Raw genomic sequence first — 25,691 nt, 5'->3', positions numbered from 1 at the left:
GATAACCTCTGCAGCTGGAGGAGTTAAATCTCATTTTAATGTAGAACAGTAGGGGCGGTAATGAGCACTGGAAATTGTTCATCCACTTTGAGCGAGGACAGAAAGAGAGTAGCATCCCATGAAGCGTTTAGACTTTTCGGGAAAAATTCTTCCAAATTTGAATGTCCTCATTTAATCCATCTAAATAGGGACTGGTACAGAAATTGCTGTAGTTTTCAATTTTTTGTGGATAATCTTCATGTCGTTTTATACTTGGTAAGCAGACATGCTCCTAATTGGAGTAAGCAAAACCTATTTGAAGGGACGATATCGGATTTCCCATTTTCAACTCAGGCTGCGAACGCACCTGAAGAAAGGCTGCTCAAATAATTAGCAGTGACTGCGTAAAGATGCAATTAGCTCTCAGTAAAACGTTTGGCCAGAAGCCGGTAAAATTTCAGCTCGAACAAGATGGAGACTTTTACATGGTGGGGTCGGAGGTATGTGACGGTCTGTACACAAACTTTCGGGGCCTAAATCTCTTATGCTTGCTGCAGTTATCCTTTCTGCTGGCTAGATGATGCTAGCATGCTAACGAGCGCCACTGATGCCTCAATAAACAAAGAAGCATGTGAAACGAAGAGCGGGGTGTAGTCAGTCAAACAAGCTGCTACCAAAGCTCTAATTGTGCCGTTCAAAACCAGTAAAAACTAACCTCAGCTTCTGCCGTTTTGCTGTAACTTGGTATTCCCCACTGGGTTACTGCAGTTACTTTATTTTAACATAACCCATTTCAACTAAGCTTGAGCCGTCTGCCATTATTATTCTGACCGTTTTGATGTCACTTTTGCGCTGCTTGAGTCGACAAACACAACCCACTTGGTTAAAAAAAAAAAAAAAAAAGGTGAATAAAAACGTATAGTTGTCCACTGCACTGTGCGGGCTAGCACTGTTTGGAAGACCTTAAAGGTATTTTTTGTAATCACCTTCTTTGCAGAGTTCAGTTAAATTTTTCACCACAGCAGCATTTTGGAGGCACCGATCTTAGGATGTTTTGTGACTCACTGCTGATCTTTTAAAGAATGGTTAAAATTTGATTGACAGTTACCGGTAGCTCAAAACATGGCATCAATACTGAGCTGTGGCACCTTCGAATGTCACATCCTACCTCAGCTGTTTGGAGGGAATGTCATGAGCTGCTATAGCTTCTAGCCCTGGTGTTGTCTTGTTAGGAGTTTCTTCTTGGTAAATTACTGTATGCATGTGCGGGTTAAAGGGTCTGATCCTCTCATTATGTCCACATTATTGCTTACAAGAAGAGAAACGGGGTTTATTTTCACACCTGGTTGGGGGAAAAAGTGTGTGTGTGTGTGTGTGTGTGTGTGTGTGTGTGTGTGTGTGTGTGTGTGTGTGTGTTTTGTTTTTCGTTTTTAAAGCAGAAGACTAGTTTGGAAATAAGACAGATCAAGATAAGACAGTTTTGGATGGTATTTCAAAGCCAGGACTGTGCTATGCTTACAACTGGTGCAGCTCCTTTTGTTTCTACAAACAGTGATTGAAATGTTTGATAGCTTTCAAATTAGTTGGCATGACAATGAAAAGCAGTCCTAATGTTTATTAACATTTGCAAGGTGGTTTGGAAACATTTGTTTTTCTTAATGAATGATTTGCATCTTTAGTGTGCTAATAGTTAAGACAACATCCATTTTCTTCAGATTATCCAGTTTGTTTGGGCTAAAGTCTATCCCCAACTGATTTAGTTCTGTTTCACATATTTAACAAGGAACTGGAAACATTCCTGAGAGATTTGGGTCCACAGTGTCTTCATAGCGTCACACTGATTGATTGATATCTTTTGACTACCTTTTGAACAGTGCAAAAGTGACATCAAAACGGTCTTAATACTAATGACAGACTGCTCAAGCTGCGTCACTTAAGCATGTTACACAAAGCAGAAAGATATTTTTTTCCAGTCTTACTTTATTTTAACATAACCCATTTCAACTAACTGCAGTAACCCAAGTTACGTAGGGAATACGAAGTTACAGCAAAACGGCAGAAGCTGAGGTTAGTTTTTACTGGTTTTGAATGGCACAATTAGAGCTTTGGTAGCAGCTTGTTTGACTGAGTGTACACATGCTTCTTTGTTTATTGAGGCATCAGTGGCGCTCGTTAGCATGCTAGCATCATCTAGCCAGCAGAAAGCAGTAGTTGGATCTGCATTTAAGAACACGGAAGAACAATTACAGCTAAATCACTATAAACAAAAAATGAAATGGTCCTTTTGATAGAACTGCAGTTATGACAGGTGCTGTTATCTGTTTCTTTGGTTCTTTGTTTTTAACATTTGTTTCACTGTGGATTGGAAAAACACATGCACTTTGCTGTTCAAGGTTGGAAACTATCTGCGGATGTTCAGAGGCTCCCTTTATAAAAGATATCCATCTTTATGGAGGAGGCTGGCCTCTGTGGAGGAGAGAAAGAAAATTGTAGCATCGTCACATGGTGAGTGGCTTTTTGTATGTGTGCAGGGTAAGGGGTTACTGTGGATACTAACATGATTTGGACTACTCCCAGGGTTGTATAGAATTTCCTATCCACAAAATCTTCTGCAGACATGAAGGCAGTTTGAGAAAACCCCGGACACTACCACAACAAAAAAATACTAAAGTCCTACTTTCAATCAATTGCTCAAAATGATATGGAGAAATGTAAGCAATACACTCAGCTGTGCAGAAATAAAAAAGTACATTTACCTTCAAAAAACGAGTTAAGTCCGTAGATGGCAAAAACTGCAAACATTTCAAGTATTTAAACAATATTATGCCTGAGTTTATTACTGGACTATCAATTACATCATGTATCTTGAGACTTTACCTTTACAGATTGATGTGACTGTCAGTGTTGTTACAGATGACTAAAAGTAAACTTAAAAAATCTAAAAACATTTCCTGTAACTGAAATAAAATAAATCCTTTTAATATTGTGTACTTACAAAAAATTAAAAAACAGTAAGAACAAAAAGTATACAATATTGCTTGTGTACTTTAATATTTTTTAATTAAAGTGCAATAGTAAAAACTTTTTCCTTTTTAAAGTAAAATTTATAGGAAATGTCTTTAATTTTGGTGTTGAGCTGAACTTCTTGCCACAAACAAATATTGCCCCCCCAAAAAAGCTAAAGCTACTGTAAAACATGTGTCTTTGTTCTCTGGACGATTGTTCATTTACAGCCACCAGTGTTACTCTGCTGAAGGCTTCAGAGTGTGAAGAGATCTTTGATGGAAATGATGAGAAATACAAAGCAGTGTCTATCAACACAGAGCCCCCTGCTTACCTCAGGTAATCTGCTGATGAATGCAGACCCCAGTTATACGATGACATCAACTCATGACTCAGTTTTGTTGGTTGCATAGATGAATGGAGTTTTTTGTTTTGTTTTTTTACATTTTAGCAAAGCTTCAAGAGAGCTTTGATAAGTCTGTAATTCTAAGTGATGAAATCCCTTATTGCTGATCATTGTTGAGACAGAAGATGTTTGTTTATTCTTCTTGTAAAGGGAGCAAAAGGCAAAGAGAAGTAGTCAGTGGGTTCCCACACTGCCCAACAGCTCTCACCATCTGGATGCTGTGCCTTGCTCCACCACCATCAACCGGAACCGAATGGGCCGTGACAAGAAGAGGACCTTCCCTCTTTGGTATGGAAGCTGTTTGTTCCCATTCTCATGTGTTTTGTGGACTTATTACTACTGTATGTATTCTGCTTGTTCATGTCAGAGTTAAGGTTCGCAATGACACACCATCATGTAATATAATTCAACAGCACAATCCTGGGCCTTAAAAAAATGAACGCATCATTCTTTATTCATTTGTCAGCAACTACAACTCACCAATGACCATTAAAATGATCATATTTCATAGCTTATCTAGTAGAATTTACTACATTGTTTCTGAACTTCTCAGCATAGTTTGTAGTACATACAGAAATCAGGCATATCAATGTGATCACTGACATGTGAAGTGAATAACACTCTTCGCCGTGGCACCTGATAGTGGGTGGGAGCGAGTGAACAATTTGTCCTTAAAATGGGCAAGTGTCTTTCAACAAGTTTGGTGGCTTGGCTAGCCAAATTATGATGGCTAGAAGACTAGGTGAGAGCATCTACATAACTGCAGCTCTTGTGGGGTGTTCCCAGTCTGCAGTGGTCTGTGTCTAAGGAAGGACCAGTGATGAACCAGTGACAGAGTCATTAAAGCTCCTTGATGCATATGGAGAGAGAAAGCTGGGCCATGTGGTTCAGTCCAACAGACAGTTTGATTAACAACAGTAAATCAAATATCTGAAAAAATTTAATGCTGGTTTTGATAGAAAGGTACACAGTGTCCCACACTTTGTTGTATATGGGGCTGCATAGCATTCAGATCAGCCAGGATGCCCATGTCAACTACCAAGAGCACCAATAATGGGTGTGTGAGCATCAGAACTTGATCACAGAGCAATGGAAGAAGGTGGCCTGGTCTGATTAACTACATGTTTTTTTACATTACACTAGATGAGTGTGCATCTTACCTGGGAAACACCTAGCACCAGGATGCACTACGGGAAGAAGGTGAGCCCATGGAGGCAATATGATGCTTTGGACAATGATCTGCTTGGAAATCTTGAGTCCTGCCATCCATGTGGATGTTACTTTCACATGTACCACCTACCTAAGCATTGTTGCAGACCATGTAGATCCTGTCACGGAAATGGTATTTGCTGATGGCTATGGCCTCTTTCAGCCGAGTAATGTCAAGATGGACAGCAATCAGCATATGTGGGATGTGCTGGACAAACAAGTCTGATCCACGCAGGCCCCACACAGCTTACAAACTCAATAAATCTCTTGCTAACATCTTGGTGCCAAATACCAGAGCACACCTTCAAGGGTCTAGTGGAGCTGATGCCTTGAGCAGTCAGGGCTGTTTGGCAGCTACCCTGGGGCCAACACAAAATATTCCTGCCAATTTAAGTGACAGAAATGAATATAATATTAAAAATTAATATTTGGATCAATCACCATCTGACAGTAAATGTTTTGTGTTGTTCTACTTATTCTATTGGCCAGCTGTTACATATCTGTTTCAGGTCTTTCTGGATTTGCTTGTAGTAAAGCCACTCTTGATGAATCCTGCTCACATTTATTTAGAGAACAGCTACCTCAGTTTTCAAGATCCCACACAGTCTCCATCAGTTGTTTACTTTTTATATCAACAACATTGATTGTCTTTACTCACTTGCTCATTTGGATAGTCTTTTTTTGTACATAGTCTAGTAGTTTTCCCTTCAGTAATTTCACTTTTATTCAGTAATTTGCTCAGCTCTTGGTAGATAGCATTGGTGACACTAGGGTGGCTGTGGCTCAGGCAGTTGAGCAGGTCATCTGCCAGTTGGAAGGTTGTTGATTCAATTCTTGGCTGCTCTAGCATGGATGCCAAAGTATCATTTGGCAAGTATCCTTGCTCCCAGTGTCCTCATCAGAATGTGAATGTTACAAAGTCATGTTACTACATACCTGAAACTTATGAAACAAACAAAACCAACATAACAGAATGAGAATACAAGTAAATAAATAGAAAATCCATATACTTTGATTATGAGATAGAGTTAGCAATAGTCATATGTAAAGTAGCATTGGCATGCTTATATTATACCAGGGCCCGTGAGAAAATGGCAGCAATATCCAAACTGGCATACAGCATAAATAGGTCCCATATTTTATGAAACCTATGGTCCCTACTATGTAACTTGCATGTTAGGAAGTCTTACAACACATATTCCAGTACCTTTTGCTGCCATTGAGTCTTAGATGGGCCCGTGCCCATGATCCAGTTCAAAAGGACACATTTCCTTGCATAGAACGTTAGCAGCCTGTAAAGCTGCTTTCCAAACTTCCCTCTGATTTTTGTCATTCGCTGCTCCGAGTAGCATGCACAATGAATTACATTCAGTGTCAGTAGAGAAGATCTTATCCAGTTCACATTTTATAACGAACCAAAATTGTTGTATTTTCCTGCAGGACCATAGACAATGCGTGAGGTTGCCCATCTCTATTTTACATTTAGGGCACAGCGGAGAAAGGTCTGAATTGTATCTATGACCTTGAGAAAGTGATATGTGAGCTCTGTGTGGAATTTTAATTTGGATTAGTGTTGACCATTTTGAGTAAAACAAGAATAATGCAACATCAGATTGTATGCATCTCACTTAGTTTTGATGACCACGACCCTGCAGTAATCCATGAGAATGCAGCCCAGATAGAGGCACTGGTCCCTGTTCGTCTAGACATGGAGATAGATGGGCAGAAACTGCGGGATACCTTCACATGGAATATGAATGGTACTTATACACGTCTACTACTTTGAAAATATCTGCAAGATCTGGTGCTATTTTGTGTTTAATTACCTGCTTTTTCCTTAGAAAAACTTATGACCCCAGAGATGTTTGCTGAGATTTTGTGTGATGACCTCGACTTGAATCCTCTGGCTTTTGTCCCAGCCATCGCATCAGCTATTCGTCAGCAGATTGAGTCTTACCCCACTGACAGTCTCTTAGAAGACCAGGCGGACCAGAGAGTCATCATCAAGGTAGGTGCTGCACCGAAGTAACAATTTTAACAGGAAGTCAAGAAATGACATGTCTAGCAAGAAAATTTTAAATTATTTTAGACAAGCTCATCAGCCATGATCAATGATGTATATCTTAACCTGATTTGATTTAATTCAATTTTATTTATACAGCACCAAATCATAGCAGTTACATCAAGGTACTTTATATTGTAAGGCAAAGACCCCATAATAATGCAGTATGCATGCCAAAGCAATCAAATGACCCCCCTTTGGCCAAGCACAACAGTGGGCTCTGTAAAGACCAGTGGGGGGTCATGACAGGACAAAAATTGCACTGAAAGGATTAATAGTAACTAAAAAGCATATTGAAGGACATATCCTGATCAAAATGACTCCAAGATTCCTTACAGTGTTACTGGAGGTCAAGATAATGCCATCGTGCACAAGCATCTATTTAGATAACATATTTCTAAGATTAAGATTAAGGCTGAGTACAATTATCTCAGTTTTATCTGAATTTAGAAGCAGGAAATTAGAGGTCATCCAGGTCTTTGTCTATTCCTGCAGTTAAGCTATTTGTTGTCTCATCTGGCTTCATGGATAGATAGACCTGTGTATCATCTGCATAGCAATGAAAATGCCTGCCTAAGGGAAGCATGTATAATGTAAACAAATCTTGGCAGTGTTGAACAGAAATACGTCTATAATAGGTTGGTATATGAAAATTTCATATGTCCCACAGCTGAACATCCATGTAGGGAACATCTCTCTGGTGGACCAGTTTGAGTGGGACATGTCAGAGAGGGAGAACTCTCCAGAGTCATTTGCATTGAAGCTGTGCTCTGAGCTGGGTCTCGGCGGGGAGTTTGTCACCACTATTGCCTACAGCATCCGTGGTCAGCTCAGCTGGCACCAGAGGACCTATGCTTTCAGGTAAGTCACTGTAATAAGCCTTTGAGAATGACTGTGAATCTTGGTGTGTTATGGTGCACTCATTTGTTACTCTCATACTTGGAATGTGTCCAGTGAGAACCCACTACCCACAGTAGAGATTGCCATTCGCAACACAGGTGATGCAGACCAGTGGTGCCCCCTGTTGGAGACCCTGACAGATGCGGAAATGGAGAAGAAGATCAGAGACCAAGACAGAAACACAAGGTGACACAGTCAGATGCATTTAATATAGTTATTATCTGCTCCATTGACTTTTATCAGACTGACAGTCATATGGTGCCACTAAATAGGTTAGTAATAAAAAAAAAAAAAGGATCCCATAAATGGGCAGAGTCACAAATTCAAAGTGTACATGTTGTACATGTTAATTAGTCTACGCTTCAGAACATGGTTGATGAACTCATGATGAAATGTAATATCGAGGCTTTATTTTCAGAGCAGCTGAGCAGAACGGGTTCAACTCTGAGTGTTAATAGTGCAATATCAAAATCAGCCTAACAATGTTTCCCTGCAGAGACGTTCTAAAAATCTCTGATCTTTAACAACAGTGCATCTCACCCGTCTCACGCTCTTCATAAAAGCTTCATTATTCCTCTTATTCCATCATTGAAGTAATGGAAGGCTCTAGCCACCATTTTCAGTATTCCACACCTTGGGCAGCCTTGGCTGGATGCATTGTTTTTGACTTGTCTGTCCATCCTTACATATTAATTTAAATGGGGGTTTTTTCTCATGAAATAATCTATAATCAGTAGTGTAGAGTCATTTACACAGTAGTGTTTTGAAACCTCTTTTTTCAGAAGCCATAATTCTTGCATCATCTAAGACATGATATGGATGATATAGTCATTGTGAATTTTAATTTCCTTGCAATGGGAGTGGTTTTAACTATTAATATTTACATAGTTTGGGCCAGTATATAAAAGGAACTCCTTATAAGTTCCTATATGCTGCTTTTCTACTCTGAGCACTTAATGCAACATGCATCAGTCATTCATGCATACAAGCATACACTGACGTGCTTTCTATCTAACATTCACACTCTTGCAGTATCTTGCAGACTGGAAGAGCCAGGCATTGAACCTTCTTTACAATAATTTACTGATTGTTTAATGGTGTCATCTCAATAATTAAGATCAGTGTGTATGTATTGTGGCACTAGAACGTATGCATGTCTTTTTTTAGTTTGACCAAATCATACTTTGTACTGGGTTATCAGGCTTGTAAAATCTCTGATCATTCCTACAGTTTTTAAAGAATTCTTCTTCAAATAAACTGTTTTTGTAGGCGTATGAGACGACTGGCCAACACCGCCCCCTCTTGGTAGAAGGCAATGTGAAGCTGGTCAGGAGGCTCCTGTTACTCGTTAAAACAACTAAGGACATAAGTCATCCTTAAAGCATCAACGTAGCATCTGGACGAGCGTGAACACAGACGTATGTATGGTCAGTTCTGCGGCAGCCTGTGATTAAGGACACCGCATTCCTCAGCACACATGGACTCCACCACCAATATGTTTCACTCTGCTCATGGCAGCAGCATACTGCTAAGTATCAAATGTTTACTCTAGAGGAACTGATTCAGATGTCTGAGACACACACACACACACAGTGATGCTCACATTAGGGCAATGCACATGGTATTGAGTTTATTTATGTGAATGGTTACTGAAATGACAACCTGATCTGAACAGCTTTATGTACTTGGACAAGTGGAACATCTTCATGTTTCTAACAGGGAACTAATATCATCTACAGCAGCAGTTGTCTTACTTAGATATTAGTATTACACTGTGTTTTTCCCTTTTTAATAAGGCATGTCAGCATTTCTGTCACATGGCCTACATTTGGATTTCTGAGACTTGATGTACTATGGAGATGGAAAGATCAGTCAGTCCATTAGTCCTTCAGCAGAAGAATGTTATCTGTTTAGATAGATAACAATATAGATCCCAACAGAAAAATAGCCAAGAGATGATGGTTTTTATGGTTTCAGACTTTTCCAAAGAAACCGTTTATTAATAATCATATTAATACGAGTCAAGTGAGATTTCGCCTGTTTCAACCTGGCTAAAAAATCTGAATGTCTGTCTTTGGGTTGACCGCTTGAGGTGTTTCCTCCTTTAATTTGAAAGCATTCTACCATTCACCTTAATTTTCAATATCTATATTGCTATAAGACAACCAAGCCATGTTTGGGTTGTCTTTTTGTTGTCGTTTGTTTGTTTTCATTTTATTTTTTTACTTATGGATGTTCAGACCCAATTCTTTGTCATAATGCACCTTTGTATGTATCTGTGCGTCAGAGGAATTGCCAAACATTTAAATAGAGAGCAGTAAGCAGCCATGACTTTTTAGGGCTTTTGGGGACGTTTGAAAGGATCTGCTGGATTTCTGCATTAACATTCTGTACTCACAGGCTTTTTATGGTCCCACAAGTGTGTTCAGAAGTGGAACATGGAAAACCTGTAAGTGTGAAGTCTGGATAGTAGAAGGACCCAAAGAGCTGACAGGTTGGTGAAGGTCAACAACAATTTATTTTTGAAAAGTAAAAAAATTGAAGTACTTAAAGGGTAACGCTGCCTCAGATCCCTGCCTCAGATCTGTAAAGTCCTTTCAGTGAATGAGAGTTGAATTGATTTTAGCATGTAGACGGTGTTCTGATTGTAGTTTTGTGCACTAGTAGACATCTGCATGCTGAAACCTAGATGGTTCATACTGTTCCCTGTGCATGAGGGACTGATTGTTCCACTGTTACTTCACTCCAGCCTCCTTTTTCAGCTAGCATGGAGGAGTGAAAACAAGTTGAAAATATTTATTTTCTATCATAAAGTGATGATTTTCAACTTGAATATACTCTGAAGAATTATGTTAACATGTACTGTTGCTTCTTTCTTTTATTTGTTTAGTTACTGTCGCTTTATAGTAATTTTTTGCTTTTTCTTTTGCTTTTCCTATGAAAAATAAAAAAAAAATGCCTGTTGGGAACCTACTGCTTTAACCTGTTTGTCTTCAAGTCACATTTTTAACCATTTCATGAACTGAAATATAGTAGTACATATTTTAAAAAAAATGGTATACTGCACCATTTGTTTATCTTTTTGTTTTATAAACAAAGTGAGATATTTCAAGCTATTTGTTTGAGGTTTGATCTCAAACCTTCAAAAAGCAGTATTTAACTCATTTAGAAGAATCAACAATATGTGAAATATAAGAAATAAATTTAAGCTGAACTGATCTGAATTAAAATCAGTTACAGTAATAAACTGTAGAGTGTATTTTGTGAAAGTTCTCAGGAACAGTGATGTGCAGCAGTGGGTCCCTCAGTCTATCAGTCTCAGTCTCAGAACACTTGAAGTTCTCACACATGGAAATCGAATGTATGATAAGCTGCAGGATTCAAACACAAGTGTAACTTATAAATACATGTTCATGCTTTTATGAAACAATGAGAGAGAGAGAAGGGAAAAGAGCAGGGCAGACAGAAAGGTGACAGTCTCAGGTGTATAGACTATAACAAAACTGTAACAGGAGTATTTTCTGTTTGTGTTATTAGCAGTAGTAAATAAGATCCCAGCTGGTGATCACATGTTTGACTTCTATGAAAAAAGCACCTTTCTTTTAGCTTAAGGAGTAAACCATCAGCTCGTTAAAACAAACGTTAAAGTCCGTTTGGCTTGACACCACGGAACCGAGCCAGCGCAGTAATCGAGCTAACATTAACAGTACTATGAATCCTGGTTGTACCGTGTATATTCGGGACTGAAAACCAGGCAGCATTCACAACCTGTCTGCATTTCAGCTTGTTCTGTTTGTGGATATAACACTGACTTTAATTGTCGAAAAACTCTTCACATTCTCTGTAAGATTAAAGTTAACCATTGAACGCCGTATATTTTAAAGGCTTTAAAACCAAGTAGAACCTGAACCGCGTTAAGTACTAACACCACTAATTTTGCCGACATGTGGCCAACAGTATTGTTTTAATGTTCTTCGTTATTAAAGCATTTGTATCGCTCCATAAATAACAGATCATGTCACATGTCCACATCAATGCTCCCTCTATTTTTTTCATGTGTATGAGCGAACATACAAACTCCCTGAGCGGTCTCTTGTGAGCAACAGCAGATGTGTGCACTGCAGGCACGTGCAGAGGGGGGCTAGAGGGGCCCCGCCCCTTTCCTGATGGGTGCCCAAAGTGCCCTTTTGTTGAGGCAACTTTTTAAAAAATTTTTAGTGTGTGTGTGTGTGTGCGTGCGGAGTCCTGTCTGTGCCCCTCAACAATAATATTTAACTATTAATCACAGTTTTGCTAAATCAGAATCAGAATGGGTTTTATTGCCAAATGTTGAGCAGGTTTACAACATTAGGAAATTGCTGCGGTGCTTCAGTGAAAACATGCTGTCATAAATTGCGCTTAAATAGACATGAAAAAAATAAAAGTAAGAATAAGAATTAAAAGTGCTACGTAGAAAGATATATGCATGAGATATACATGAGATATATACATGAGAATAAGAATTAAAAGTGCTACGTAGAAAGATATATACATGAGTGCAGGTGGTGATCAGTGCCAAAACATGGAATCATGCAGTGAACACAGCGTAGGGTCATGAGTTAGTGGTGGGGACAGTCGTACGTTTATTGTTCATGTGTCCAACAGCAGAGGGGAAGAAACTGTTCTTATGGCGAGAGGTTCTGGTGCGAATGGACCGGAGCCTCCTGCCTGAGGGGAGCAGGTCAAACAGACTGTATCCAGGGTGAGAAGGGTCAGCTGAGATCCGAGCTGCACGCCGCAGTGTCCTGGAGGTGTACAGGTCCTGCAAAGATGGGAGTCTACAGCCAATCACCTTCTCAGCAGAGCGCACAACACGCTGCAGTCTCAGTAAGTAAATAAAAGGCTCTGGCTTGCATCAGTCACATGATCACATTTAACCAATGATCGCCCTTGACGGCAGAACGCGCTGGTTACGAGCCGGGAACGAGCTCACAAAGAGCACGCGCATTTTTTCCGGTCCGGAGCTGTAGGAGAAACACAAGTTAACTCAGAGACACAGACTGATGCGACAAAACCAGTAAGTAGGTGTACAGCGTACACTGTAGTGTATAGCACCCAGGAGTATTAGCTTATTTTGTACACGTTGGTAAGCTGTCTTGTTGCAACTGATGAACTGAAACAAACGAGCTGTGCAACAGCGCGACAAACATTACCTGTCCTTTTATTAACTGCACAAGTAGTGCTGGTCACAGCTGCTGGCTACCTGTGTAAGGCTGTCATGGGTCTGTAGCTCTGTCACCGTTTTAGGGAACATATTTAGTTTTAAAGTATTTAGAAACATATTTAGTTTTAAAGCAAGTTACAGGGCTTTTCCTGCCTTTCTGGAGGGATTATATTTCACTAAAAAAATGATCTAATATGCATGTCCACATAATTATGCATTATTATAATTATAATATATTAAAAAACACACACTGTATTTTAAAGAACATACATTAAGAAGCAGATTATATTAGATTTATATTTTAAATAAGACAAAATTAGGATTTTACAGCAGTAAAAATAAGCTTTGCCCTGCACAGAGTGGATAGTGAAACAAATGGAATCATCATAATGACATTATTTCATATTTATTACTTCCCCCTCCTCATTGCTTTATTATTGTAGCTCTAGTAATAAATAATAATGTAAGGATGCCCATAGTATATACAGTATTCTGAAGAAGGTCTAAAATTTCACTGTGTGCGTGCATGTGTGTGTTTTTATGTATATGGATTATTTTAAATTATTACTCATGATATAACATTGTCCAGACATGCCTGGTAAGGACATGAGGAGGAAACAGTAGGAGCTGTGTGAGGCTACTAAAGGCAGTGCTATAACATTTTTCTGTCATCATTTTATTATAGATTAAGTGCAAGAGTTGTTAGGTGTGGATAATTAGATTATAGTTTATTGCAATAACAAGTTGTGCCTTGTTCTCAGATAGACAGCAAGTGGAGAGTGATATATGAAATGATGGGATGGAAGGAAGAAGAGAAGCAAAGAGTGAATCACAGGCAGAGCCTAATTTATTTCTCACAGTTTTTTGTTGCCTTATGGTTCCAAGCGCTGTCACCAGTCTTTGCATTTTGTTATTATCTCATGACACTTGTTTAATCAGCTACCATCTCTCCTATGGACTTTTTAATGTCTACAGTCTCAGATCAACACAGCCCCGCCCTCCAGCACTATCAGCAGCAGGAGCAGCAGCAACCCCTCAACAGCAACATTGTACCCATCAGGTAAAACACCGGCTACGTTTGCTTTACTTGTTGCCCATATTAGATTCTTGATGAATGTTTGTTGTTGTTATTCAGCCTGGTTCAATGTGCCCCTTTTTAACTTTGAGCACCTGCCCCTTTAAACGTCTCTGCACGGCCCTGGTGCACTGTGGTCACGCCAGCATCGAATCCATCCAAGTTACATGGTTTATTAAAATAATCAAATTACAGCATTTACATTTATGTCGGACTACTTTTAATTAACTGCTTTAGCCCACTTACAATGAAAATTTTAAAAGAATCTTGTTCATGACCTGTGTAGTATGTTAACACTATTGTTAACTTGAACTCCAATTTTGAAAACAAAACTTTCTTCTTTTTTTTTTTTTTATAATAAAGCTCTGACTTATATTATGAGTATGAGTCTAGGGTCTGGGACAGAGTCCTGTAACTCTCTGTATGCAAAATACAGTATATAATGACCAATGTTGGGCAATTAATTATATAGTTACTTCTTCAAAAAGGTAACTGAGTTATGCAAACAACAAAGTTTTTTGCAGCTGTTTACCTAAAAATGCAGCCAAGGCGTTTTTTAAATAAACATTAAATAAACTATTTACAGAACAATCAGCTGCTCTGCATCAAATTTGATGCCACACAAATCATAATAATCCGATTATTTCTAATAAAAGAAGAATGTGAAACTTAAGTTTGCCTTTTTACTTCTAGGACTTGAGATAATTTGAGCAGTGGTACGTTTTTGGTTTTTTGCCACTCAAGTGGGGGCATTCAAAACGCCACTCGGTGCCGATGTTTGGCTCTTCTGGCTTGCCATACCGCAATATGGTCCCCATAACATATAGACCAACTTCCTTTACTTCCCGGAAATACAGCATTCATTCACTAAGATGGCGACACTGACAGCAGTCCGGCCAGCTTTCGGGGGTTTCAGTTTCGACAACTGTAAAAGGTGAGCGTTTTTCCGCGAATGAAAATTAGAGCAGAGGAAGTACATCATTGAGTTTAATAGATGCCACTGTTTAAATGTGGACGCCGCTTAGGTTTGTCGCCTTTTCGTTTGGCTTTCCCAGTGATGCTAACTCGGCTTCCACACAGTGACTCAGGCTTTTCCCCCATGTTAGTATTAACGATTCACATGCCGCTCATGTTTAAAACCACGACAGGCTTTGCTGTTCATAGTGGGTTTTGCGTGTGTTTTTATATATGTTGCAGTGAAGTCATTTCGTTTAAAAAAAAAAAAAAAAAAACAGTCTGAACTTCGTTAGGTTAGGTAAAATAAAACAGGTCCTGGCAGTTTTTATTTAGGAACCCGAACCCCCCGCCTAGCCTAGCCAATCAGGGGATTATGGTTAGCTAGTTGTGAAAAAAACACGAACTCGCATCCAAATTAAAAACGAGACGTCTGAAATAGTATGAAGATTAACTGAAACCATATTGCAAAATTGGCTAAATTAAATATGAAGTGTGCATAGACAGTGTCTGTCCGCTCTTGTTGGGTCGTAACATATAAAGAGCTGAAGTGGAACTGAGTGTCAAAAAGTGTTCACACTCTGTCCTTTTCATTCTTTTCTTCTTCTTCTTTTTTATCTTTGACGTTTTTTTCGGGGTTTTCTCATTCACGATCAACTCCGCGATCACTATGCTCTATTCCGGCACACTTGTCAACCAGTCAACATTCGGCAGTCCCTTCCTTCACCTGCTTCCAGCGACTCGCAGTCAGGATCTTGTACTCAATAAACAAATTAAAACGCAACTGAATTTAAAATAAATATTCAAAATGGGCTAAAGAAAAAATATTTAAAACGATAAAAACACGAAGCGGACCCCCAATTCAGTTATTGACATGAAAAGTGGACTGAAACAAGTTATAACATGGTTATGTTATAATATAATAATTACATAATATACCCTTATATTATAACGTGTTATGATATAAATTGTTGTGTTATAATATAAATATGAAAAACTTTTTGCCTAACTGACATAAAATAGAAATGCAAAACTAACTGAACTAATATTCTAAAACCTATGTGCTCTTTAAACGTTCCCCTGATAAAGGCGACTCATTAAAGAAAATGTATTAAAACTAGCCATCTTGCTCTGGAAATTCAAAAACATGTGAGACAAAAAACAAAACTGAGCTCTGTTATTGTCATTGTGAGTGCTATTCTAAACCAAAGCTTTTTTATGTTTGTATTATTTGCTTATTGGCAATGTAAGTAAAGAATATTTTGAACTTTTGACTGTGATGCAAGGCTGCTTCAGTAGAAAGTAAAAAATGTTCAATAGATGACATATGAACACAATTGTGTTTGTGTAGCTGTGCAGTCGTGTTAGGTAATACCAGTAATATTTTTTCTTCACAGAAATGCAGTTTTGGAAATTGAAGCTAGCAAAGTGGGTTGCAGCGTCCCTGCTGCTCGAAAAACAGGAACCACAATCTGCGGTGTTGTCTTTAAGGTGAGCTACCAAAACCAGGCTGCTGCACATTGGTCAGTTAGGAGCGAGTGTGTTGTAAATGGCCTGTATTTGTATAGCGCTTTATTTAGTCCATGGACCCCAAAGCGCTTTACACTACATTCAGTCATTCACCCATTCACACACACATTCACACACTGGTGATGGCAAGCTACATTGTAGCCACAGCTGCCCTGGGGCACACTGACAGGGTTATTGTTGAGTGCATATAAACATAGGGTACTTATTTTTTTAAAGTTTGCTTTCAATAGATTTAAACAAAGTATTACAATAATGAAAAACTGTTGACTGTTAAAGAATTAAACAGTTAATCAGAATTTAGTCTTCTGCAGAATTGGTATACTCGTACTATAAGATACTTGGGTTCAGAAACAAAGTATTAAATTATTATTTACCTTTGCGGAATAGCACTAAAGCCAGCAGTGTTTCAGAGTGGCTCTTTAGAGTTTGAATGTTGTGTTGTGTTTTTTTCGTGAAGGATGGAGTTGTCCTTGGAGCTGACACACGAGCCACTGAGGGAATGATAGTAGCAGACAAGAACTGCTCCAAGATCCACTACATATCCCCAAACATTTAGTAAGTAACAGGTTTTTGAGCTTTGTGATTTTTTTTTTTCTTTTAAATCTAGATTTTATACTTATACGTACACACAAAGCTTTGAGAAAATATCCCTATTTATTTATTTTTTAAATTAATGTCTCATTGATTCTGGTGCAACTGCATTATTGTCCAGCTGCTGTGGGGCAGGAACAGCTGCAGACACAGAGATGACCACTCAGCTTATCTCCTCCAACCTGGAGTTGCACTCCCTCTCCACAGGCAGGCTGCCACGTGTTGCCACCGCCAACCGCATGCTCAAACAGATGCTGTTCAGGTATACGCTTCCTTCTCTGTAACTCAGTATTGTCATGTAATAGTAGTCCTAAAGAAAGTGAGGAACAAATTACATTGCATATTTCTGCTCTTGTTAAAAGTTTATATAAAAAAAGAAAATGGTATATGTGATTGTGTTTGTAGGTACCAGGGTTACATTGGTGCTGCCCTGGTCCTGGGTGGAGTAGACTGCAATGGCCCTCATCTTTACAGCATCTACCCTCACGGCTCCACTGACAAGTTGCCCTATGTTACTATGGGTCAGTGCCACACACTGCTATATGCCTCTCATGTATAAGCTCCAGCTTTATGTGTCGTTGGATCTGTGTAAAACCAACAGTGGCAACATGAACCAAACATCAAACATTGATATTTTTAGTTTGATAGTCTTAAATGTATATATCCTGGTATTTTCCTGTAAAATGTCACAAATGTTTCTACTAAAATAGACGGACCAACATAAATTGCAAAACATAAATGAAATAAAAATGATAATTCACAAATTTAAATTTCTGTCAGGAGGTGTTGCAGTCTGGGTAAAACGGTTTCACATTTCTTTCTGTTACCCAGCTTGTTCACCTTTTCACTGGGAAAGTTGTTTTCACTCATTTAGGAATAATTTGGTGTATTTGAAGTAGGATTATATGAGGGTCTGATCCTACACATTTAAAAGAATGAATATAGGTCTGTGACCTGGTTCATGCCGACAGAATTGATTCTTAGTCATGATTAATGGTGTTTAATGTAGAGTCGTGTCAGGTGACTGGAGATGAGTTATAGTGGTAATGTGTTCTGTTTGTCATGTTTTCTGACTCGGTTAATTATGGCAGTTGGCACCTTAGTAATGTACATTTTTTTTCCCCCTACAGGTTCCGGGTCCCTAGCTGCCATGGCAGTGTTTGAGGACCGTTACAAGCCTGACATGGAGGTGATTCTGCCACTTGTGTATTTTATTCAGTTTAATTAATTCTATTTATATATCACCAGTTCACAACAGGACTCACCTCAAGGTACTTGATATTGTAAACTAAAGATCCTACAGTATTAGAGAGAAAACCTCAACATTAAGACTATGAGGTGCACTTGGTGACAGTGGGAACAAAGAACTCCCTTTTTAATGTGAAGAAACCACCAGAAGAGTCATGTTGGGAAGGTTCCAGCAGCCATCGGTCACTGAAAGGGAAGAGGGTGAAAAAAGTGCAAAGACAAGGACAAAACAGAAACTAACATGCAGTAATGACATTTAAATGCAAGTACGTTAGCAGCCTAAACTTAATCTTAAAAGTAGAGATTATGTCCCAAACTGGGAGCAGGTTCCAAAGAAGAGTGTAATACCTGAAGGATTTGCCACGTATTCTATTTTAAAGAAATGAAACTACGTGTAACCACATGTGACATTAAAAAAAAATAACAGTGGAGGAAGATTTTGTTAATCACTTTCAAATGGAAACACAGTACTGAACTCTTTCCCAATGTTTTACAGACCATTATACTAAAATAAAGGTTAAGACATGGTCAGACAAGTAGTTCACATAGACACAACATGCTACCTGCAGATTTAAAAAAAAATAAATGTGATGATGTAATTTTTAATTTTTAAAAAAAAAAAATTGTTTCCAAAGGAGGATGCAGCCAAGCAGCTTGTGCGTGATGCCATTGCTGCAGGCATCTTTAATGATTTGGGCTCTGGCAGCAACATCGACCTGTGTGTCATCACCAAGAACAAAGTGAACTACATCAGACCACATGATGAGGCCAACAAGAAAGGTGTCAGGTAAGAACGATAATGCTTCAGCAACGATAGTTTAGCTTTTGAATTAGCATCTGAATTTCATCCCTTCCTGAGGTTGTTACCATGATGACGTGAGTTGGATAATCCAGAGCTGATGGAAATGTTTTTCTGGGAGTTTTCAGTCCCAGAAACAGATGAGTTAATTCTGAATTCTGGTTTTTAAATATAACTACAGATTCTGTCTCCCCAACTCCTGCTCAGCCTGAAGGAAGTGACACAAAGTTTATTTTCCTCATACTAAGGGGGTAAGCTGTGACCCTAAAAGCAGCCTTACAAGTATCTAAATGAACAACTTGTAAAAAATTTCACACAACTTTCTTCTGCTAAACGTACTCCTTAACAGGCCACTACAAATTTTTACCCCTCGGCTGTAAAAGACTGATGGGGTGTTGTCCTCACCCCACCAGGCAGGTGGGCGGCGTGGACACTTAAGTTTGTGAATGTGATAACGTAGGCGCTTCAAATTGATTATGTGCATCTGCCAAAAGTCTTGGACGAGTTTGAATCTGTGACCTTGATCTCAAGGTCAGAGTAAGTTTTCTGAAAATCTTCTCAATGTGATAACTTAAGAACACAGTGATGTAGTATTTCCAAATTGATACCATAAGTGTCTCTACTAAGAGGCTGAGGAGTCGAGCTGGTGGTTGCCAGTGTTCTTCCTACATTGCATTGTCATCAGTTTTTTAATCACCTCTTGGCTGGTTTTGAGTTTGCAATCAATGTGGCCAGTCCTTCTGTAAAGAGCCATGTCTGTTCTTGCACCCAGACATCACACAGAGGGGATCCATTATGAGGCAGCTGTCAAGTTCTGGTCACTGTTTAAACCCAGGACACTTTTTGTTTTGTTTTTTGTCACCTTATTGGAGTTATTAATCATTAGTCCTGCATGTGTGATTGCTGCCATCTGCATTTTAACATTGTCATAGACTGATGGTATTTGGAAAGGCTCCATCCCTTTGAAATGAACGAATGAATTATTATTTTATTTTATACCCTGTGCTTAACTGTGATTACGTGGTGAACGCAAACTCGAGGCATGTTGTTTCTTGCGTTGGGGAACTAAAACGTCTCATATTTGGGGGATTTTCAGTTCAAAGTTGAGGTTGTTGTCACACAATTCGCGTTGAGCACTCAAATGCAGCCAGTTGTAAGAGCAGATGCTGCTGCTTCATGTCTGACCAACACAAGTCAAATGGATTGTAAAGAACAGTGAAAGTTCTGTTCCTTTAATAAATTGTCATTTGGGACTGTGAGTCACTATGAGACCTGAGAATTCAAGATATTTAGCTGCTGCACTTGTACACTTGTGTTAAATTGGACATGTGGACAAGCAGCATTTGATGATCAGACGCTGAATTGTTGTCTTGTTCTGCTTGAAGAGCCACTGAGCTTGAAGCCTTACAGCTGTGAGTATACAGAGTGCATTTTTTGTAGTCCAAGCCTAACAGTCTGTCACCTTTACCTGAGTGGACTACTAACCACATTTCTGATTTGGGTCCACTGGGCCTGCTTAGTGTGACTTCGCCTAACTAATGTGCATGGCAGTGTGCTTTAGATGAAGTGGCATGTTGTGCTAATAAAAATGAAATGTGTATTAAATGAGCGCCAGCACAGACTTGTTACATGGAAGCGATGAGCTCTGGGGTTTTGTTTTTTTTAATTGGAAATCTTTATTCCATGTATCTCTTTGTAGAACCGGCGACTACAAGTACAAACAGGGAACTACAGGTGTCCTGACCAAGGCTGTAACTCCAATTGACCTGGAGCTGCTGGAGGAGTCTGTACAGACCATGGACACCTCCTAAAATGGAATGGTGTGACTCACTACCCTGATAAAGCCTAAAACACGTTGCATGTTTTTCCCATTTTTTGAAATAAAATATTTTTCCCTGGTTTTGTTCCTGGCTGTGCCTAAATTTGAACTAGAAATAAAATGGTCTCAAAAGATTCAGTCATATCACAGCTGCTTACTGTCTTAAATGTTTAATTCCAAAAGTTTTTTACTTTAACAAAAATAATTTTAAAGTTGAGGTTTCTAGTTTTGGAAAAAGAGAAAAACATTGCGTTTTCATCATTTTAAAATATATATTTTTTTGTTTAATTCTTAGTAACTGCCGTTTTTGTTTGGTTTTAAAGAATAAAAGAGAAATGAAATGGAATAAGGAAAGAAATAATTAGACCTGGGAGTAAGGGAGTCCTTATCCCTAGAAGATAAACAAAAATAAAAACATAAAACAATTAAAACGTTAAAAAAAAAAGAGAAATATGAAAATACATTAAACAGTAAAAGAGAATTTAAATAAGACCGTAATGGCGGACATTGCAATCTCACCTGAAATGGAGAATTTGGGTCAATTAGAAAAATATGTCAACGACAGGATGTTGGATAGTATAGAAGATAAGAAAGCCAGATCTACAACGGAAAAGAAATTCAACAAGAGATGGGGGTAACTGGAAAAAGGAATGGTATGTATCATCTTGTCTTGAGGGGCTAATACCCAGGGGTGCAGCCTGGGTATTTGGCTGCACTCCTTAGGAGAATATGAGCAAGCACAGAAAGAATGGAAGGAAGGAGGGATGAAATGGATATCAAGCGAGAGCACATGGTGACGACCGTAGATATGTGCTACTGGACTAAGTAAAAGTCCAGACTACAAGTTTCAAGGTGAAGACCACATAACAAAGAACTGGACTGCTGACTACAAGACCTGGAGTTTGTACTGTGCCCAAACTTTACCCAGAATTACCTGATTGTGTGAGTTTGCCTAAATATTACAGCACACATGGGAACGCTGGTCTACAGCTCAGGCAGTAGTTGAATTCAGGGATAATAGATGTCACACCTATGGGAGAACCTGATGCAGAGGAAGGAAAAACAACAGGATGCTGGTGAACAGTGTGAGGAAGAGAGAAGGTGGTCCTTTTTGAAGGAGGGGACCAAGAGATTAAATAAGTTAATGACAAATTGGCCCAATATGACTGCCAAAGTGGATGTAACCACAGATCTCAGGTAAGGAGGGCACATGGTCGTTGAGGCCCTGGTCTATGCCGATTCCTCCACATCAGGGGATTTCAATTGGAGTTCAGCAGCCCTGAGGAAATGAGAGGATGAGTGACTAAGATTGGTCATATGGTTCGCCAGTGATACTCAGAAGCCAGAGGGATAATTATGACACACAGGATGAAATAGATTATGAAGAATTACCTGCATCTACATCAGATCTACGAACTGAACCACTGGAGCATCCGGATCTCACCTTGTATACAGACTGATGTTGTTACAGGGGAGAGAAAGGGAACGGAAAAGGGAAAAATTACACAGCCAGCCTCAGATCAGGTGCCAGAGATTGTGGCTCTCACCAAAGCACTACAACTCTCAGAAGGGAAAAGAGTGAAGAACAATTGGAAGAAAAGATACGAGCTGTACTGATGCCCAGAGAAGTAGCAGTGATGAACACTCCCTACTGTGTATTTACTAGATGGAAGTATGCACCTCCAAGTATGCAGTTTTCAATTCAATTTTGTTTATATAGTACTCTTTTACAACACTTCACATTTCAATGTGCTTTATGTAGTAAGGAGCAGACCCTAGCAATCTAGTGATCCTTAACGAACCAGTTAGAGAGGGAGAGTGTCCACCCTAATGAGCTAGAGGGTGAAAGCGAAGCAGGGGTGTTTCCACAATTTTTGAAAATTGTGTGACCATAAACAAAGCATGGTGTAAATTAAGGTGTAAATTAAGTGCTCAAAAAATGGTTTTAAAAAAAGGTAAAAAGATTACAAGACATTGTTTTCTTTGTTTCTTTCCTTCAGGAATCCAGGAGAGTGACTGTCTTTTAAAAGATTTAATTTGTTTCAGCAGTTGAAATTACAAGTTACAGCACGCTGGAATCAATGTGAACCAACGATCTGCTTCACAAAGGGGATGACGATGATGATGGGGTAATGCAGTTCTATATCACAACAAAAACAAATATTATTTTGACTATCTTCTCCTGAAAAACAATGCGGCCGGTCCTGTCGTCTCTGACTCGATATTCCTCTGCACTTCAGTCATCGTCTCGAAACCCTGCTCCTTTTCCTGGAAAAAGACAGAAAGAAAAACACCTCGCTCCCTAACCTTGCTGTATTAATATTAGATAATAAGTAGAAAATAACAGGCTGAGAATTGCTAGCTAAGTCTGAGACATTCTGTTCACACTCCCTTGGCCAAGAAAAATATCCCCCTGACTTTAACTAGTTATGATCTATAAGCATATTTGCAATCCCACTGCAACTCAACATATCAATCTCAATAGTTCAATTCAATCAATCTGAACTAATGCTTCTGACCTTTACTACACGGAGTGCCAGCTCTTAATGAGCACACTTGGAATGTGTATATAAAAATCACAAAAACAGCTTTATTTAATAATTTTATTCCTAACAGCATCCACATATGCATAAGCATACTCTTATATACAAATGCCTATACAAGCATCTAGCATACTAAATACAAATAATTGCATAAAGCATCTATGGGAAAAATTTATCTGAGGAGACCTTGTTTGTGTTGACTTGACCCTAGTCCCATCCGCTCACATGGAAGAGACAGGGTTTATGACCTATACTGCACCCAAACACCAGGGGCGATAGATATGTTTCGCCTTCATTTTTTGGGGAGCGTTTAGGTTGTCCCTATTTTTTAAAACAAGTGAGTAGCCCCCCAAAACAGGAAAGTTGTGTACAATGTGAGGAACCATGGAGTAATTTTTGATTTGGATATAGTCAAAAAATAATAAAAGATAGTACACCCTTTGCAGACCATCACCAGGTCTTTACCTGGGTTCAAAATGATTTAAATTCAAATGAAGAACAACATGTGACATATTACAGGGTGTCAGTTTTTAACATAATGCTGCCCTTTTGGTTTAGTTTTTGTCAAATGAAGAAGTACACACCATGATTCAAGAGCTTATAGAAACCACCATAGCAATGAACTGGTCTGCATTGGTGCATCATATCTTTATTCTCTTCCCCCTCCTGCCCCCCCCCCCCCCCTTTCTTAAATAGATAACTATCATATCTGATATCATATCTCACAGTACAATAATATTGAATGGGTTGCATTGTTGTATTTTGTCATGTTTCTCAGGTCTTTGTCTGAATTTCTACGAACATTATTGCTAAGGATTGTCTTATTGCATTGGAGTCACACTGGGTTAAATATGTACACTTGGGTTTTAAGGGGTATTTATTATTTTCTTCTTTTTTTGGGGTTGTATGGAAGCCCCAAACGCAATTTCATTGTTCTTGACAATGACAATAAATAAATAAATACTTCAAATACTTCAAAAATAGCAGCAAAATATTTAAGTAATGATTTTCTTAATGACTTTATCAGTCTCTTACATGCCTGTGGATGAAAATTGGCACACTCTTCTTTATGTCATTGAGGCTCATCGAGGTTTCCGGGCATTCCGAGATCTCTTAAATCAGCGGTCCCCAACCTTTTTTGCGCCATGGACCGGTTTATGCCCGACAATATTTTCATGGACAGGCCTTTAAGGTGTTGCGGATAAATACAACAAAATAAAACTAGTACTGGTACCGAAAAAAATATTTATTCATAACACACGTGAAAAGATCCAGGAAAACCGAGTAAACGATAAAAACGATAACAAAATAACGCTGAAAACCGATAAAAACCCTGAAAACTATACATTTCACACCTGAGCCTCAACTCTCGCGGACTGGTACCGGTCCGAGGCCCGGGGGTTGGGGACCACTGTCTTAAACTCTCACCACAACATTTCAAGGTTTAGGTCTTAATGTTGACTGGGCCGTTGCAACACACTGATTATTTTCTTTTTAGCCACCCTGTTGTATATTTTCTGGTGTGCTGGGAATAATTTCCTGCTGCATGACACGGTTTCAGCCAGGCTTTAGTTGTTGGAAAGATGGCCCCACATTTTACTCTAGAATACTTTACTTAGAATACTATACAGAGAAGTTCATGGTTGACTCAGAGCAAAGCAAGGCCAAAAGATTATGCCTCCACCAATGTGCTTGACAGTTGGAATTAGATGTTTGTGCTGATACGCTACATTTGGTTTTCTCCAAACTTGGCCAAACGTTTCCACTTGTTTAAAAAGTCTTATCGTTTGCTGAGATACAGCTTTGCAAACTCAAGCTGTGCTGATGTGTTCTTCTTATGGTGAAGGGTCTTGCTCCTAGTAACCCTTCTGAACAAGTAATAATTATTTAGTCTTTTTCCAATTACTGTCAAGAACTTTAATATTTACCACACAGACAGATGTCTCTCTGAATATTGCGTTTGTGAATAATATTTCTCACTGTAGAATGTTGGACTTCAAATTGTTTTCGTTTCTCTAAGATCATTACTGATATCTTTTCAACTAATAATGAACACACTTCTGAATGCTCCCGACTAGCAAACTAAGACAACGGCTGTCATAGATAGTTGCACTTGCTAATAATCCTTTATCATCAGCTGCAGATGTTCTATCAGTCTGTGGCGGTGTGCTTGGAATAACTGAGCAACAAGTGTGCTTTTCTAGTCTGTTGGAGAGGCAGCATCAGAAAAAATTCTGGGATCAATAACGTTATTCTTATTGTTTGTATTATTATTCTTAATAAGAGACATTTGATTAGCTGGCTGTTCCTTATCCTATTATTTCCTCTGTAAGCAGGGGTTTAGTTATTTTTCCACACACTGCTTCTTTA

At 38.9% G+C, this 25,691-nt stretch overlaps 2 protein-coding genes and 1 long non-coding RNA gene across 4 annotated transcripts; all 3 read left to right on the top strand.

Moving 5' to 3' along the window:
* Positions 1 to 98: 98 nt before the first annotated feature.
* LOC308390415 (SWI/SNF-related matrix-associated actin-dependent regulator of chromatin subfamily B member 1-like) lies at positions 99 to 10,532 on the top strand. The gene is made up of 9 exons (XM_080872388.1): positions 99 to 479; positions 2,373 to 2,484; positions 3,213 to 3,321; positions 3,539 to 3,676; positions 6,230 to 6,357; positions 6,439 to 6,605; positions 7,330 to 7,520; positions 7,614 to 7,745; positions 8,829 to 10,532. Exons 1-9 carry the CDS (start codon positions 390 to 392, stop codon positions 8,866 to 8,868), a joined length of 1,107 nt encoding a protein of 368 aa, XP_080728514.1. The 5' UTR covers positions 99 to 389; the 3' UTR covers positions 8,869 to 10,532.
* Positions 10,533 to 12,442: 1,910 nt separating this feature from the next.
* LOC308390436 lies at positions 12,443 to 13,964 on the top strand. Its single transcript, XR_013970444.1, has 3 exons — positions 12,443 to 12,615; positions 13,738 to 13,822; positions 13,930 to 13,964. It is a non-coding gene; the product is annotated as an uncharacterized lncRNA (long non-coding RNA).
* A 706-nt stretch (positions 13,965 to 14,670) lies between these two features.
* psmb7 (proteasome 20S subunit beta 7) lies at positions 14,671 to 20,925 on the top strand. Of its 2 annotated transcripts, XM_080872399.1 has the most exons (9): positions 14,671 to 14,771; positions 16,189 to 16,282; positions 16,779 to 16,876; positions 17,034 to 17,174; positions 17,318 to 17,433; positions 18,043 to 18,101; positions 18,796 to 18,947; positions 20,345 to 20,371; positions 20,659 to 20,925. In XM_080872399.1, the coding sequence occupies exons 1-9, from the start codon at positions 14,710 to 14,712 to the stop codon at positions 20,768 to 20,770; spliced, it is 861 nt and encodes a 286-aa protein (XP_080728525.1). In that variant the 5' UTR covers positions 14,671 to 14,709; the 3' UTR covers positions 20,771 to 20,925. The 2 variants fall into 2 exon arrangements, with proteins under 2 accessions (XP_080728525.1, XP_080728526.1); XM_080872400.1 differs by lacking the exon at positions 20,345 to 20,371 and having other exon boundaries at positions 14,681 to 14,771.
* Positions 20,926 to 25,691: the final 4,766 nt, after the last annotated feature.

This window comes from Rhamphochromis sp. 'chilingali' (genome assembly GCF_963969265.1).
Source record: "Rhamphochromis sp. 'chilingali' genome assembly, chromosome: 2".
Classification (NCBI taxonomy): domain Eukaryota; kingdom Metazoa; phylum Chordata; class Actinopteri; order Cichliformes; family Cichlidae; genus Rhamphochromis; species Rhamphochromis sp. 'chilingali'.
Note: the sequence above shows the minus strand (reverse complement) of the source record. Positions and strands in the feature narration are given on the sequence as shown.